This window comes from Eschrichtius robustus, chromosome 2 (genome assembly GCF_028021215.1).
Source record: "Eschrichtius robustus isolate mEscRob2 chromosome 2, mEscRob2.pri, whole genome shotgun sequence".
NCBI classification, from domain to species: Eukaryota; Metazoa; Chordata; class Mammalia; order Artiodactyla; family Eschrichtiidae; genus Eschrichtius; species Eschrichtius robustus.
Genome location: NC_090825.1, coordinates 64,499,771 through 64,514,779, shown reverse-complemented (window position 1 = coordinate 64,514,779; position 15,009 = coordinate 64,499,771). Strand labels below are relative to the sequence as shown.

The 15,009-nt window shown below is 34.4% G+C and overlaps 1 protein-coding gene across 4 annotated transcripts in view; it reads left to right on the top strand.

The window, feature by feature from the left end:
- SSBP2 (single stranded DNA binding protein 2) overlaps nucleotides 1-15,009 on the top strand; it is a 294,633-nt gene that overhangs the window by 79,869 nt on the left and 199,755 nt on the right. For all 4 annotated transcript variants that reach the window (XM_068533619.1, XM_068533613.1, XM_068533605.1 and 1 more), the window contains exon 3: nucleotides 3,607-3,668. In XM_068533619.1, the coding sequence (XP_068389720.1) occupies nucleotides 3,607-3,668 (62 nt within the window). The remainder of the gene's footprint in view (nucleotides 1-3,606; nucleotides 3,669-15,009) is intronic.

The window sequence follows — 15,009 nt, the reverse complement described above, 5'->3', positions numbered from 1 at the left end:
ACACTAGATCATATGATAGAGACACTGCATAATCACAGACGGGGCCCTCAGATGCAGAGTATGGCAGTGGGAATTGGCCTTGGGATTTACAAGGTTACAGGAGAATACGGCCTTTAGCTGGACTAATGTCGGAAGGAAGGGAGGTGGATGATTAAACAGCAAAAAGCCTAAGGACTAGGGACTACACATTGGGCCTGGAATAATGCAAGAAGGAAAAATAGAATAAAGAGAGAGAGATTGTTTGCACAGATGCCGCTTAAACACCTAAACAAGCCTGAAGCCCATGAAACTCAGTACAACAGAAAATGCCTCTTCATAAATAGCAGAAGAATTGTTCCTAAAATGACTGTTGACATTTAGAAGTATTTTCTGGCTGTTCCTCAACCCCATCCATCATTAATACACGTTTGCTAAAAAAATTAAACTACGTATGTGGATGTGAATATGATTTTAAAATGACAGTCTTCCTTTAGCTTTTTCCAGAGATAATAGTTGTAAGTTTGGTGTCATTTTTAATATGCATACACCCAAATGCACACGTACATATTCATACATTTCTTTTTAAACAGGAAAGGTTTTATACTATATGTATTTGTTCTCCAACCTTTTGTAATCTCCAGTTTTAAAAACCAATATAGCATGGCTATTTTTCCATATAGATATATCTTATTCATTTTAATGATTACACACTGTTCTGTAGTATTTAAGCACCAAAATTTATTTTACATTCACTATTGGTGAATGTTTTTCAGGTTGTTTCTAATTTTCATTGTTTCTAAAAATGCTGCAGTAAATGTGCCAAAGTTTTCTATAGATCAGGTTCTGTTTTCTTGAGCATCATCTCATGCTTTCTCTAAACAAGTAATATCTAGAGTAGTAATTAGTTTGGAGGCAAAAACTACCATTCACTATGGAAACATATTCCTATGTATAACGACCTCTTCTTTGCAAATACCTAAAACGTTAGTTGTTGTTCATTGAATAACTGTGAGTTTTGTGTTAACTTCAGTATGATGGACCAAAGTTTTAGCTGTTTCTGCCACAGACTTGCAATTTAAAGTGAGAAAGATGAACTTTACTCACGATATAGTAAAGAATGTTTGAGGATGAAAAAGATGATGTATGTGAAACATTTTGAGTTTCTCTTAGGAATAATAAGATGTAATACTGTTTAAAATACAGATGCTTTACCTTCAGACTTCCTCTTGTGAAAGACCATATCAAATATAAACCATATAGTTATTTTCCTAGAGTACCGTATCTCCTGAAATAGCTGATGATTGGTTGTGGAAGTTGTGAAGGTACAGGAAGGAGACTGCTTAGTAGCTGATGTGGTGCAGTGGGACTCATGTTAGACTGTGAGTCTAATCCTACCTCCAGCACAGTCTGGCACTGAGAGCTAGTCATGCTACTTTGACTCTTCATAAGTCATCTCACATTCTCCTTTTAATTATTTCACAGTTGTATTATGTAAAGTCAAGATGAACTGAGATGAAACATAAGGACACTACTTTAAAAAACTTACTGTTTATATGCTTAGGATGATTCCGGGGGTTAGGAAAATTAGTATGTCTGGGGCACATCTGTGAGGTCCATTATTATGCCCTTTCAAGAAGACTAGTGAAAAAATGGTAAGAGAAAGGATTGAGAGAAAGATGAGACACAAGTTTCTGACTACATTATAACTTTAGCAGGACATCAGAGTTTTATTTCTCATAAGATTCATTAAGTACCATTCCTTATTTTTTCATGAACCAAAAAGATAGAATATTGATCAACTGAAATTATCACATAAAAGGTAGTATACATTAAAAATTTTTTTTTTGAGTGTTACTGCTTAGGAGAATTCAAGCTAGGATCTGGCTTACATTTATATAACATGTTCTGGTTCATAGATCACATTTAGACTTTATAAATTCAAGTTCATTAATTGCTAGAGTTTCACCTTTTAGCTCTTTTTTTTTTTTTTAAAGGTATGTGTATTTTTTTTTTTAATATATTTTTTTAAAAAATTATTTATTTATTTATTTTATTTTTGGCTGTGTTGGGTCTTCGTTTCTGTGCGAGGGCTTTCTCCAGTTGTGGCAAGCGGGGGCCACTCTTCATCGCGGTGCGCGGGCCTCTCACTGTCGTGGTCTTGTTGCGGAGCACAGGCTCCAGATGCGCAGGCTCAGTAATTGTGGCTCACGGGCCTAGTTGCTCCGCGGCATGTGGGATCTTCCCAGACCAGGGCTCGAACCTGTGTGCCCTGCATTGGCAGGCGGACTCTCAACCACTGCGCCACCAGGGAAGCCCTAGCTCTTTTTTTAAAATGGTTATCACATATATAATTTTCTAATCTTTAGAAAGTTTGTTTGTTTTTTGAGAGCAAATTACTTGTCTATGTCAAGGTTCCCAGCGGTTTATATTTTGTATACATAAGAACTCTAAAAATGTAATCAGTTTCAGTTATTTTAATTGCACTTAAGTTTTGCATCTCTTCCTTAGAGAGGTTTTGATTTTTTTTCTTTTTTTACATTTAGGGCCACTTCTTAAGTTTTTATTTTTAAATGTTTTTGTTTTTTATCCTTTTGGGATAACTTCTTCCATAGTAGGTGATAGAAAGGATTCCTTGAATTTTTTGAAATCTATAATTATAGTTGTTTACTTCCTAGTAGTGTTAAGGGCCTGTGGGCACATTTTATTGATTGGAGTATTGTTAAATATTTTTAATTATTTAAAAAACTACAGGATATACTTATACATAAGGATTGTTTGTTTTCAAAGCTGGATCACCTTAGCTAAAATTATAACTTACATTTACCTTTTCTCTTTGTCCTCCTTCACTGTTTTGTTTTCCTCCACAGCATTTGTCACCTTCTATTTCTAATGTAAATACAATTTCCTTTTTTTGTTTGTTTGCTTGTTTATGGTCTATCTTCCTTACTAAAATATTATCTCCCTGAATGCAAAGATTTTTATCCTTTCTGTTGACTGTGATCCAATGCTTAAAAGAGGCACTGTATGAACACCCACACAGCTTTCCAATTTTTAAATTTAATTTGTAAAAAGCGTTTAGTCAGAACTTGTAATTTTGAGAATATTGACCTTGTTTTAAATGTTTATTATAGTGAACTCCAACTCATCTGAAATATAAATAATTGGAAAGTTTATGTCACCATCTTTTAAAAATTCTTATGGAAGTCATATACCGTCTTACTCCAATCCCCTCAAATAAGGAACTTATTAAAAAATTCAATCCTTATAGTATAATTTAGAGTCTACATATTAAGCCCAATCTCTTGCAAATTTCTGGGTTAGTGGTGATAACTGATTTTCATATTGGTGTTAATAATGGTGATTTTCATGTGCCTTAAGATCCTGAAATATCTTCTGAAATTATGGCACAGTGGGAAGCAAATTCAGGAAAATAATGGTGGCATCTTCTCTCAAACTATCCAGTCAGCAAATCACAATATAAAATGAGTATTTTTAAAACTTGAGTAAAGAATAACATGAAAATCTTATATATTATCATAATATTTTAAATGGAAAAATATTGCTTTATAATATGTGTAAGAAAAGTATTATTAGGAAAGTATTTAATATCTCTTTTATTCATTTTAGATAAGATGGGAAAAAAACATCACATTGGGGGAACCACCAGGATTCTTACATTCTTGGTGGTGGTAAGTATCTTTAATTCCATTTTCACTAGATTGATGATGCATTTCAGTAGGTCTGCACTGTACCTGTTTATGATTTCATGCCTCTCATTTATACTTTTTCATTTTCTACAATTATTTTCTGAAAGGTAGCACTTAGAAGAATAAAAAACAAATAAACTCAAAACCAGCATTAATGTTATTTAACTTAAAGATACTTCTATTAAATCAAGCTGGAATTGTGACCAGTGTGTGGAATCTCCAGCTATAAGTATGATATTATATTAGTCAGCTTTGGCTACCGTAATAAAATACCATAGACTGGGTGGCTTAAACAACAGAAATTTATTTTCACACAGTTCTGCAGGCTAGAAATCCAAGATCAAGCTGCTGAGCATGGTCTGTTTCTGGTGAGAACTCTCTTCCTGGCTTGTAGATGGCTGCCTTCTTACTGTGTCCTCACATGGCAGAGAGAGAGAGAGGGAAAGAGAGAGCGAGCACATAACAGAGAATGAGAGAGAGAGACCAAGCACGTGCTAGCTAACAAACTAGCCTTCTGGTGTCTCTTTTTATAAGGGCACTAATTGCACATGAGGGCCCCACCCATGTGACCTCATCTAAACCCAAGGTTACTGAAGGTAGTGGTGGTGATGGTGGTAAATTTTTAGGAGAGAGAATAGTCCAAAAAAGTTTGAAATAATTCTGTATAGACTCAGAGCTAGAACTGACTAGGAATGTACACAAAGATGGTCAGTCAGTATTAAAGGCCCAGTTGGTATCAGAACTTATAAATTTTATTGTGGTACAAGTATGCCCAGGTATGTGACTTTTCTGCAGCAGTAATTGTTAGTCTAGGTATTCAAATGGGCAAGCTAGGCTTTTCTTTTTCTTTTATTTTTAAAAAACTTCTTCAGTTAGGAGCATTTCCTGTTCAGTACTTTATACATTCATCTCTCAACATCTTACTCAAAAGAAAAAACAAAAGCTCTCTTCTAGTGCTGTACACATGGTTTCCTTGGTCCGTTACTTCATGCCATCATCTTTTTAATCTCTCTCCTGAAAACGTGCTTTACTAGAAGTTCCATGGTGAATAGAACCACACTTGGTCAGTTGTGGTTGTGGGTTTCCCTTGTTTGTCTCACATACGTATGGCAGGAACAGGTGCAGTCCTTTGGTTCAGAGTTGTTCCTTTATTTGGAACAACGGTTCACTGCAGTTAAGCACTGTCATTGTGCTGTTTTCCTGGGGTTTAAGACTGACCTCTTGTAACATATAGTGTTATAAAAGTCAGTTTTTCATTTTACATAGTCTGTATTTATGACATCTAGATCTAGACTAGAAACGCTTAATTATTTGCTGAATGTAGTTGAGTTTCCCACTTGTTGACACCCTTATATTTTGTATGTTTCCTATTAGGTCTGCAAAGTGGCACAAGAAACCACTTTAGAAGTCTGTCCCTATTGAATTAGTGGGTTAACAAAATGAGGATTTTAAGTTTTTCATTATAGAATTAATTCTATTTCTTGCACCTATTTCTGTTTTACTCCCTTCCTCATGAATTTAACCTGTCCTCGTACTGTAAATGGTTGATAAAAACTCACTGAATACTTTGGCTTTTTGCTTCCATCAGACTTGAGTTTTTTTGGTCTTTGCTATCAGAAGGTATAGCTCTTAAATCTGCTATTGCCCTTCCTTTTTCTATGGCTCTTAGATTCAGGGGAGCTCTTCCTCTGTGGTTTTGGTATTTTAAGAAATTTTTACTTAGAGATATCAAAGAAATTGTAAATAATGAGCATAAATATTTTTAGACCATATTTGTTTTAATTTAAATCTAGCACATGCAAAAGGTACATTATTTTCAGTGTTTTTAATGTTCTTCCCTAAAACTATCAATACTAACGTACTTTTTGAGGTGCCTACTTTGTCGATATAAATCAGTGATTCTTAATGATTTTGAAGTCATGGGGTCCTCTGAGAACTGATGAAAGGCTGTGGATCCCCTCTTCCAGGAAACTGCCCAGATCCTAAGCTTTCCTGATCATTGTGTGTAGCCAGCCATGACTGTGGGCCTTAAATCCAGCAGAGGCCTGACTTTTTTTTTCCAGCTATTTCAGAGGTCCCTTTTATTTTATTTTTTTAAATTAAGACTTTATTTATCTTTTAGAGTAGTGTTCAGTAGGTTCACAACAAAATTGAGGGGAAGGTAGAGACTTTCCTTATACCTCCTGCTTCCACACATATATAGCCTTCCCCTTATCAACATTCCCCACCAGAGTGGTACATTGTTGTAATTGATGAACCTGCTTTAACACACTAAATTACTCAAAGTCCATAATTTGCATTACAGTTCATTTTTGGTGTTGTACATTCTGTGGGTTTGAACAAATGTATAATGACATGTATCCACAATTATAGTAATATACAGAGTATTTTCACTGTCCTAAAAATCTATGCTCTGCCTCTTCATCCCTCCCCACCCACCCTCCACCCCTGGTACTCACTGATCCTTTTATTGTCTCCATAGTTTTGCCTTTTCCAGAATGTCATTTAGTTGAAATCATACAGTATGTGGCCTTTTCAGATTGGATTTTTTCACTAAGTTATATGCATTTAAAGTTTCTCCATGCCTTTCCATGGCTTGATAGCTCTTTTCTTTTAGTGCTGAATAATATTCCATTGTCTGGATGTACCATGGTTTAATTATTCATTCACCTACTGAAGGACATCTTGGTTGCTTCCAAGCTTGGCAATTATAAAAAATGCTGTTATAAACATCCATGTGTAGGTTTTTATGTAGTCATACATTTTTAGTTCCTTTGGGTATATACCAAAGAGTGTAATTGCTGGATCATATGCTAAGAATATGTTTAGTTTTGTAAGAAGCTGCCAGACTGTCTTCTAGACTGGTTGTACCATTTTTCATTCCCACCAGCAACAAATGAGAGTTTCTATTGCTCCACATCCTGGCTAGCATTTGTTGCTATCAGTGTTCCAGATTTTGGCAATTCTAATAGGTATGTAGTGGTATCTCATTGTATTAATTTGCATTTCCCTGATGACATACGACGACGTGGAGCATCTTTTCATATGCTTATTTGTCATCTGTGTATCTTTTTTGGTGAGGTATCTGTTAAGGTCTTTGGCCCATTTTTTAATTGAGTTGTTTTTTTTCTTATTGTTGAGTTTTAAAAGTTCTTTATATATTTTGAATAAGTCTTTTATCAGATGTGTGTTTTGCATATATTTTCTCCCAGTCTGTGGCTCGTCTTCTCATTATCTTGACATTGCCCTTTGAAGAACAGAAGTTTTTAATTTTAACAAAATCTAGTTTATCAATTATTTCTTTTATGTATTGTGCCTTTAATGTTATACCTAAAAAGTCATTGCCATACTCAAGGTTATCTTGGTTTTCTTGTAAGTTAACTTCTAGGAGTTTTATTGTTTTATACCTTACATCTAGGCTGTGATCCATTTTGAGTTAATTTTTGTGAAGGATTTCTAGTGTCTAGATTCTTTTTTTTTTTTTTTTTTTTGCAGGGGGGGTTGTCTAGTTGTTGCAGTATCATTTGTTGAAATGACTATCTTTGCTCCATTGTATTGCCTTTGTTCCTTTGTCAGAGATCAGTTGACTATATTTATATGGGACTATTTGTGGGCTCTCTTTTCTGTCCCATTGATGTATTATCTGTTCTTTACCAATACCACACTGTTTTGATTACTGTAGCTTTATAATAAGTCTTAAAGTTGGGTAGTATCAGTCTTCCATTTCTGTTCTTCTTTATTATTGTGTTGGCTATTCTGGGTCTTTTTCCTTCATAAACTTTAGAATCAGTTTGTCAATATCCATGAAATAACTTGTTGGGATTTTGATTGGGATTGCATTGAATCTATAGATCAAGTTTGGAAGAACTGACATCTTGACAATATTGAGATGCCTGACCTTTTTATCCTTAACTCTTTAGAGCTGGGCTTCATAATCTGTGCCCTAGGTTAGGGATTCAGAACTGCCTTTTTTCAGGTTGTCTTTTTTTTTTTTTTTTTTTCTGACTGGGAAAGCTGTTGCTGCTGTTGAGGTCCAGATGATTAGGATAACGTGTATTCTTTGAGAACTTACTGCTTGCTCATTTGGTTATACTAAAAGTCCCTGTTGGATGGACCAGTTGCATTTTTATGACTTCTTCTCACTTCTGTCTTTTATAGAATATTTGTAAGTGGAGTTTTCCTGTTGTTTAAGCCTTTCACCAAATATTTACTGTGCAAAATTATGCTGCCTTCAAGGAAATAAGTAGTAGGGGAGATAAACAATTAATAGTATTATAACTGAGGTATGTACTGGTTATAATAGCAATACAGGAGGAATACTTACATCAGCTTGGGAGAGGTAGGAAAGGCTACACAGGGAAAGTGAATCTGAGCTGATTTGAAAGTTGAGTGAGAAAAGGGTATTTTGGGCAAGGAATAGTTAGCATGAAATCTTAAAAGTGATCCTTATGCATTCAAGGAAAGGCAGGTCTCTTGGATCAGTTGAATTGTAGATGCAGTACTATGAAGTGATAGAATATAAGGCTAGAAACAAAGGCAGGGGTCAGACTATGAAGTCCTGGAGTGCATCAAGGACTTTGGACTAGAACTCAAAGATCTTAAACAAGGTATGTGACATGATTAGCTTTGTGCTTTTAGATACTTGGCATTACCATAGACATGGATTGAAGAGGATTAAGAGCAGAGGCAGAGTCTAGTTTACAGGGCAGTTGTTATTGTCCAGTTGAAAGGTTATTAGGTGATGGACCCCAGATAGTGAACACTGAGTGGAATAGATTGGAGGTGAATGAAGAAGTTGCCAAGTTTTAGATTTGGATGGTGGGATGAACACTGATGCCATTGATTGAGTGAGGGAGTATAGAGAGAGCAACAGGCTTTGGGAAAAAGACCATGATTTAGCTCGGACAGATTAAATTTTGAGATGCCTGTGTCACATTCAGAGAGAGATGCCCTATACAGTCAGAGATCTGGATCTGTAGGTCTGAGACAGGCCCATAATGGTTTGGGAATTATCAGCATAGACTATACTGTAGGGAAGAGTGTTCATGGGTGAAACTGCCAATGTAACAAGTAAGAGCAGGGCCTGGGGTTGGGACTCTGGGCAAAGTCAACCTTTAAGTGTAGGTGGATAAAGAGGAGCCTCAAAACAAAATACTTAGAGAGGAAGGAGGGTAATCAGGAAAGAATAATGTATGGGAACCAGGAAAGGCATTCAAAGGAGAGATTAAATCTGCAGCAGGTAAAAGTAAAAAACAACAACAACAAGTATTTTCCTGAATCGGGAAGTAAAGTGAACTTTGGTGGTCTTGGGGAGAACAGTTTCAGTGGAGTAGTGAAAGTGAAATTTAGAAGGCTGTTATATTTCATTTTTCCAGCTCCAGGTTTATGGAGAGTAGTTGAAGTGTGTGGTGATGTGTGTAGTAGTTTCAGGATTAACAATGGAACAGGACCTAACATTTTTATTTTTAAAATTGAATAGATTTGAGCATGTGTATAGATTGAGGTGAAAAGAGTAGGAGAGGTTGAAGATGCATGAAAGAGCAATAAACATGCACAAAAATGCAGAATAAACTACAGGAGAGATGAGGGGCAAAGGCCTTGGAGAGAGAGGAGGAGGGGGATTTCTCCTTTTAGTATGGGATAGAGGAAAGTGTGTGATTTTACTTTCTGGAACTGTTTTTCTTGTTTTTGATATGATTTCCCTTATCATTTCTTTTCTTCTTTCCTAGTTTGCACCATGCCCCAGTGCTGTCATATTTCTTAGGCCTCCCTCCTGTGTTCATTGCATTTACCTTGATCAAATCCCTCTTGAAAGCGTATTTCCTCTTAGTATGCTTTAATTAAAAGTTCCCAACTCTCTTCCATGAATTTCAGAAATACAAATGGCAAGAAACTTCTTTCCTCTGAAATTAGTGTCCTTTTAGATTTGTGTAATTCAAAAATACACACTTTTTGAAACTTCCTGTTTAAAGTTTTCATGGCAGAAACTGTGACTCATTTTTATTTAATATTATATGTAAAATACCTTTTGAAGTAACTTTGGGCTTATGTATTTATATCCTGTAATTAAATATGTATAACATTGCAGAGAAAATAAACTAATAACTAAGATTATCATGATAATCCAGTTTCTGTCACTTGGCAGTGGAAAGTCAAATCTTGCAGCACGCTGGCACTCTAATGATTTTAGAATCTAACGATGACATCAGGTATAGCTAAGAATAACCAAATACTTATGTGAAAATAATAGCATTGGAATTAGTCAGCAGGCTTACTAGAATGGTATAATATTTGTAATTGGCAGACTAGTTCTTACTCATTAGTTCTTGCCTGTAATAGGCATTGCATAGCTAATTATTTACTTGAATTAAGTTAAACTAAACAACAATATAAGACAATGTAGGCAACAACTAGGATAGAAGAAGAGTATAATCACAGTGATAAGGGAATAAATAGTATTAGCAAGAGAGAAAGCAAAGAACACAGGTGGTCAGTCTATAGGGGAGAAGCGAAATGTGTCTGGGAGAGTAGGAAAGGAATGTGGAATACAGAGGAAGATTTGGTGGGGAGAAGACATTGTAAAAAAAAACTGATGGAATCTTCCATTAAATGCAAAGGATTAGAAAGGAAATTGAGGCAAATTTTACTAAATAAGAAGACTTTCTTTCTGGCCATAATAACTCTATGAGACTTTTCTAGAATACTTTTAATACCTTTATACTTGTTTTAAAAGTACTTTAGTGTAAATCATCTTTGTATCTGCACAAAAGTCTGTAAAATACATAACAGATATTTTCTCTTTACATAAAAAAAGTAAGGAACAAAAGTATTTGCTCAAGATCAAACTCAGAATTAAAGTTTTCTGAATTGTAACCAGTACTCATCTCAGTAACAGATATTATTTCTTAAATAGGGAGCAGAATTTAGTGGCCCACTATTAATAAGACACTAATTACAGCCCCCTTTTGAGCATCATGAGTGGCTAATTCCAGACAGTAGATATAAATGACTCAGGAAAGTTGTCTTTTCTGAGTCCAGTCTGTCTTGAGACATCCATGGATCACTGGCGGCTTGTGTAGGGTGAGGAGGTGGTTGCCCTAGGTTACTCAGGAAATGAGTTGGAGTACAAGGTAGAAGGTAGGGTAACAAAGTGTTTGCTGTCTTATCCAGGACAGGTCTCTATCTACCACACTCTTGGAACAGCTGATGGTGCTCACACTGCCAGAGCTGTATAAACCTGCCCATCATCAGAATATAAGGCATCTTTGAAAGAAGAATTTTTAATACCACACTCACATTAGAGACAAAATAATGTAAGATAAAAAGTTCGAGCCCAGCTCTGCCATTTGTGTGGCACTTGTGTGGCCATTTGTGTGCCACTTGTGTGGCCCTTAGGTAAATTATTTAACCTTTCGAAGCCTCAGTTCCCTTATCTATAAAATGGGAAAATAATAGGAGGATTAAATGATGAAAAATGTTTAGTATATGATGCTTGAATTTAGCACATACTTATTAAATGTAAGCTATTTTGATGATACTTTAAAATATGAATTTGTTACTAATCCAGGATTATGTGAGAATTTTATGATAGTGGGGCAAAATTTAATGCTTACATTTTAGAAAGTATTAAGCAGTGCTAAGGAATGATACAAGTACATGTATGTGGAAGTTCTAAGGTGATGAGCAGGTACATGTACATTTCACTACCCTCTGTAGTGTTACAAATGGACAGTTTTCTTCAATATAGGTTAAGAGTAACTAACATTAATTGATAATGTATTTTTGGGACAGTCAACAAGAAATAACTTCCTTAGTTATTTTAAGACTTGAACTTATAATAACATGACTTGATCCTCAGAAAAAAATGTCTTCCCCAGGGTTTTTTTTTGCTTCTTCTTTTAATTTTTATTTTCATGGAATTCTAGATCTTGCCAGTGGCATGAAGGTTATATAATTACGTTAGCATCCCATCTTCTGGGACACATCTGGCATGTTTACCCACCCTCGTAGACTTCTCTGACAACCATTTTGCTTTCTATGTTCCCTAGAGATATTGAAAGCTAGCTAGTCACTTTGACTCTCATCCTCAGGATAGAAGGAAAAAGTATTTGGATGAGATCCTCAACCTGGGAATCCTGTGTTTTCTTTTAACTTAGGTGGGGAAATTTTTAATAATAATAAATGATACAAGAACAAAGATTTCAATACTGTGCAAGTTTTGCTTCTCTGTATTTAGTCTCTATCTTCTTCATTTGTAAAATAGAGATTTTTCACTTGTTTCTGCTTAGGAATAAAGAGACTGTAAATCTAAAACATTATTCATGAATATCAATCCACCACATTTCAAGGATAGTATTTTGGATTCAAGCTTTGGATTAGAGAAATTGAAAAGCTCCTGGGCCTCCAGCATGTCAGGTTGTAGAGAGAGGAAGTCTGTATTTGTTGATTACTATAACTTTATAGTATAGTTTGAAATTGGGAAGTCTCCAGCTTTATTATTCTTTCTCAAGATTGCTTCAGCTATTCAGGGTCTTTTGTGGTTCCATACAAAGTTTAAGGTTATTTTTCCTGTGAAAAATGCCATTGGAATTTTGATAGGGATTGAATTGAATCTGTAGATTGCTTTGGGTAGTGTGGACATTTTAACAATATTAATTCTTCCAATCCGTGGCATGGAATATCTTTCTATTTTTTTAATTTCTTCCTCAATTTCTTTCATCAGTGTCTTATAGTTTTCAATGTATCGCTCTTTCACCTCCATGGCTAAATATATTCCTAGGTATTTTTTTCTTTTGGATGTATTTGTAAATGGGTTTGTTTCTTAATTTCTATATCTAATAGTTAATTGTTAGTGTAGATTCACAAAAACAAACATCACAAATTACAACAGACTTTTGTATATTGATATTTTAATCCTGCAACTTTACTGAATTCATTTATTAGTTCTAACAGTTTTTTGTGGAATCTTTAATAATTAGAGTCTTCTTTCTTTTCTCTTAGTCTGTTAGCTAATGGTTTGTCAAGTTCGTTGATCTTTTCAAAGAACCAGCTTTTGGTTTAATAATTTTCTTTTTTTTAATTCTTTATTTCATTTATCTCTGCTTTAATCTTTATTATTTCCTTCTGCTAGCTTCTTTCCTTCTGATTTCTTCTTTGACCCATGGGAGTGTGTTGTTTAATTTCCACAAATTTGTGAATGTTTCCATTTTCCTTCTGTTATTGATTTCTAACTTTATCCCATTGTGGTCAGAGAACATACCTTGTATGATATCTATCTTTTTAAGTCTATTGAGACTTAATTTGTGCCCTAACATGTGATCTATCCTGGAAAACGTCCCATGTGAACTTTAGAAGAACGTGTATGCTTTTTGTTGGTTAGAGTGTTCTGTGTATGTCTATTAGATGTAGTTGGTTTATTGTGCCATTTAAGCCCTTTATTTCCTTGCTTGTGTTCTGTCTGCTTGTTCTGTCCGTTATTGAGAGTAGAGTATTGATGTCTCTATTATTGTAGAACTGTGTATTTCTCCCTTGGATAAATGAGTTCAAAAGGATATATTTCTTTACCTTTATTCAAGGAAAAAATGTATAGGTAATGTAGGATTGTTAGAAATACCATATATAAAGTTATCTGCTTTAGTAATTTGGTTTATTATCCTTAATCTGACTCTTGCAAATTTTTGACCTCCTATTAAATCCATAAAGAGAAACATTGTCATAATATTGCATATAATATTCTGTGATTAAACTAAATACAATTTAAAGACAACCATTATAAAATTTTGGTTTTAAGAGCATTGAAGTTCCTTAAGAACATGAAAATGAGAATAACTGCAATATACTGTAATTCATAACACACCTGATCCAGGTGGAAAACTTTAAGCTGTATCCTTGTCTGTGTATAATTCTTATACTTTTTGTCCCAAAAGGGATAGAGGGAGGTCAGGTACAACTTTTAACTGCTTTCACTCTTCTAAAGGAATTGAAGTTTATTTAAATTAATTTGGTCTTTATTGTTTGCTTTGTATTTCTTGCTTATTGTAGAAATTTAAAAGGAAATAAATGCCAGTACTTAATCTTTCATATTTTTCACCTCTAAGGGTAATCTTATTTTTACTGAATTAATTGTGTTATAAGGCATACAGAATGTTTTATCCTAACTGAGGAGAGAGACCCAGGTTAAATGAGACTTCAAGGGTCAAAACAAAGAGACTAGTTTGATTTACCAAGTTTTATTGTACCATTGTTAACTGTGCCCTCAGCCCAATGACCTGCCTTAACAATAGGTATGCATTTTAAGCTTTTGTGCAAGCTAATTATAGTGTTGATGATATTATTAATAATAGGCTTACTATAAGACCCTGTGTTTATTTTGTATAATTTAATTTTCTCAGCAACCCCATTGTATAGAGGAGGAAATTCCTATCTGTTTAAACAAATTGAGCTAGTAGTGGGAGGGAGTCTCAAGAGGGAGGGGATTATGGGGATATATGTATACATATAGCTGATTCACTTTGTTGTACAGCAGAAACTTAACACAACATTGTGAAGCAATTATACTCCAATAAAGATTTTAAAAAAAAGAGCTAGTAAACGGCAGGGCCAGCTTTTGTCTCAAATATGTCCTATTCCAAAACTTGTGCTGTTAACCACTTGGCTTAGCCTACTTTCCAATTCTATAGAGTGGGAAATGTATAATAAAAAATACTTGTTGATCAGTAAAATTACCTTTGTTTATTGCCAGTACTTTCAGCCATTTGCTTTCCTGATTTTTAATCCCATGCTCATGTTCATTGTTAATTTTATAAATGGGAGGATGACTGGGGCCATATGTTTTGTAAGCAGTATAATTATTTTTTCTCAACCAGTTCCGTCTTGCTTTTTCCCATTGTTCTTGAGTAGGAAGAAAAAAAGAAAGTTAGTGTGAATTTTTTAATTTTCAAAATTACTAACCTGTCTTTGTAATTACAAGGGAAAACCAGAGGATATTTTAAGAAAATATATTTATTTGACAGGTGTGACTTAACGATCAGGATAGGGTATCGGCCTGGGGATTGGACAACAAAATTATCTTGAAAAAATTAATTCCACTTTTATAAGTAAAGTTACTTTAATTCCTTAATGATTAAATTGGTATTTTTAAAACCTTTTCATTCTTCATGGGGAAGTTGTGGAAAGTATTATAATTATTTCAATCATGTGTTTAAGTCATGTAAATAGACAGTTAAGAATGACAGTCTAAATTTTTTTAAATTAAATTTTCATTTTGGAAAAATCTTAGCATTTCTAAACAATGGCTAGGTTATACCCTATTATTACATGATGA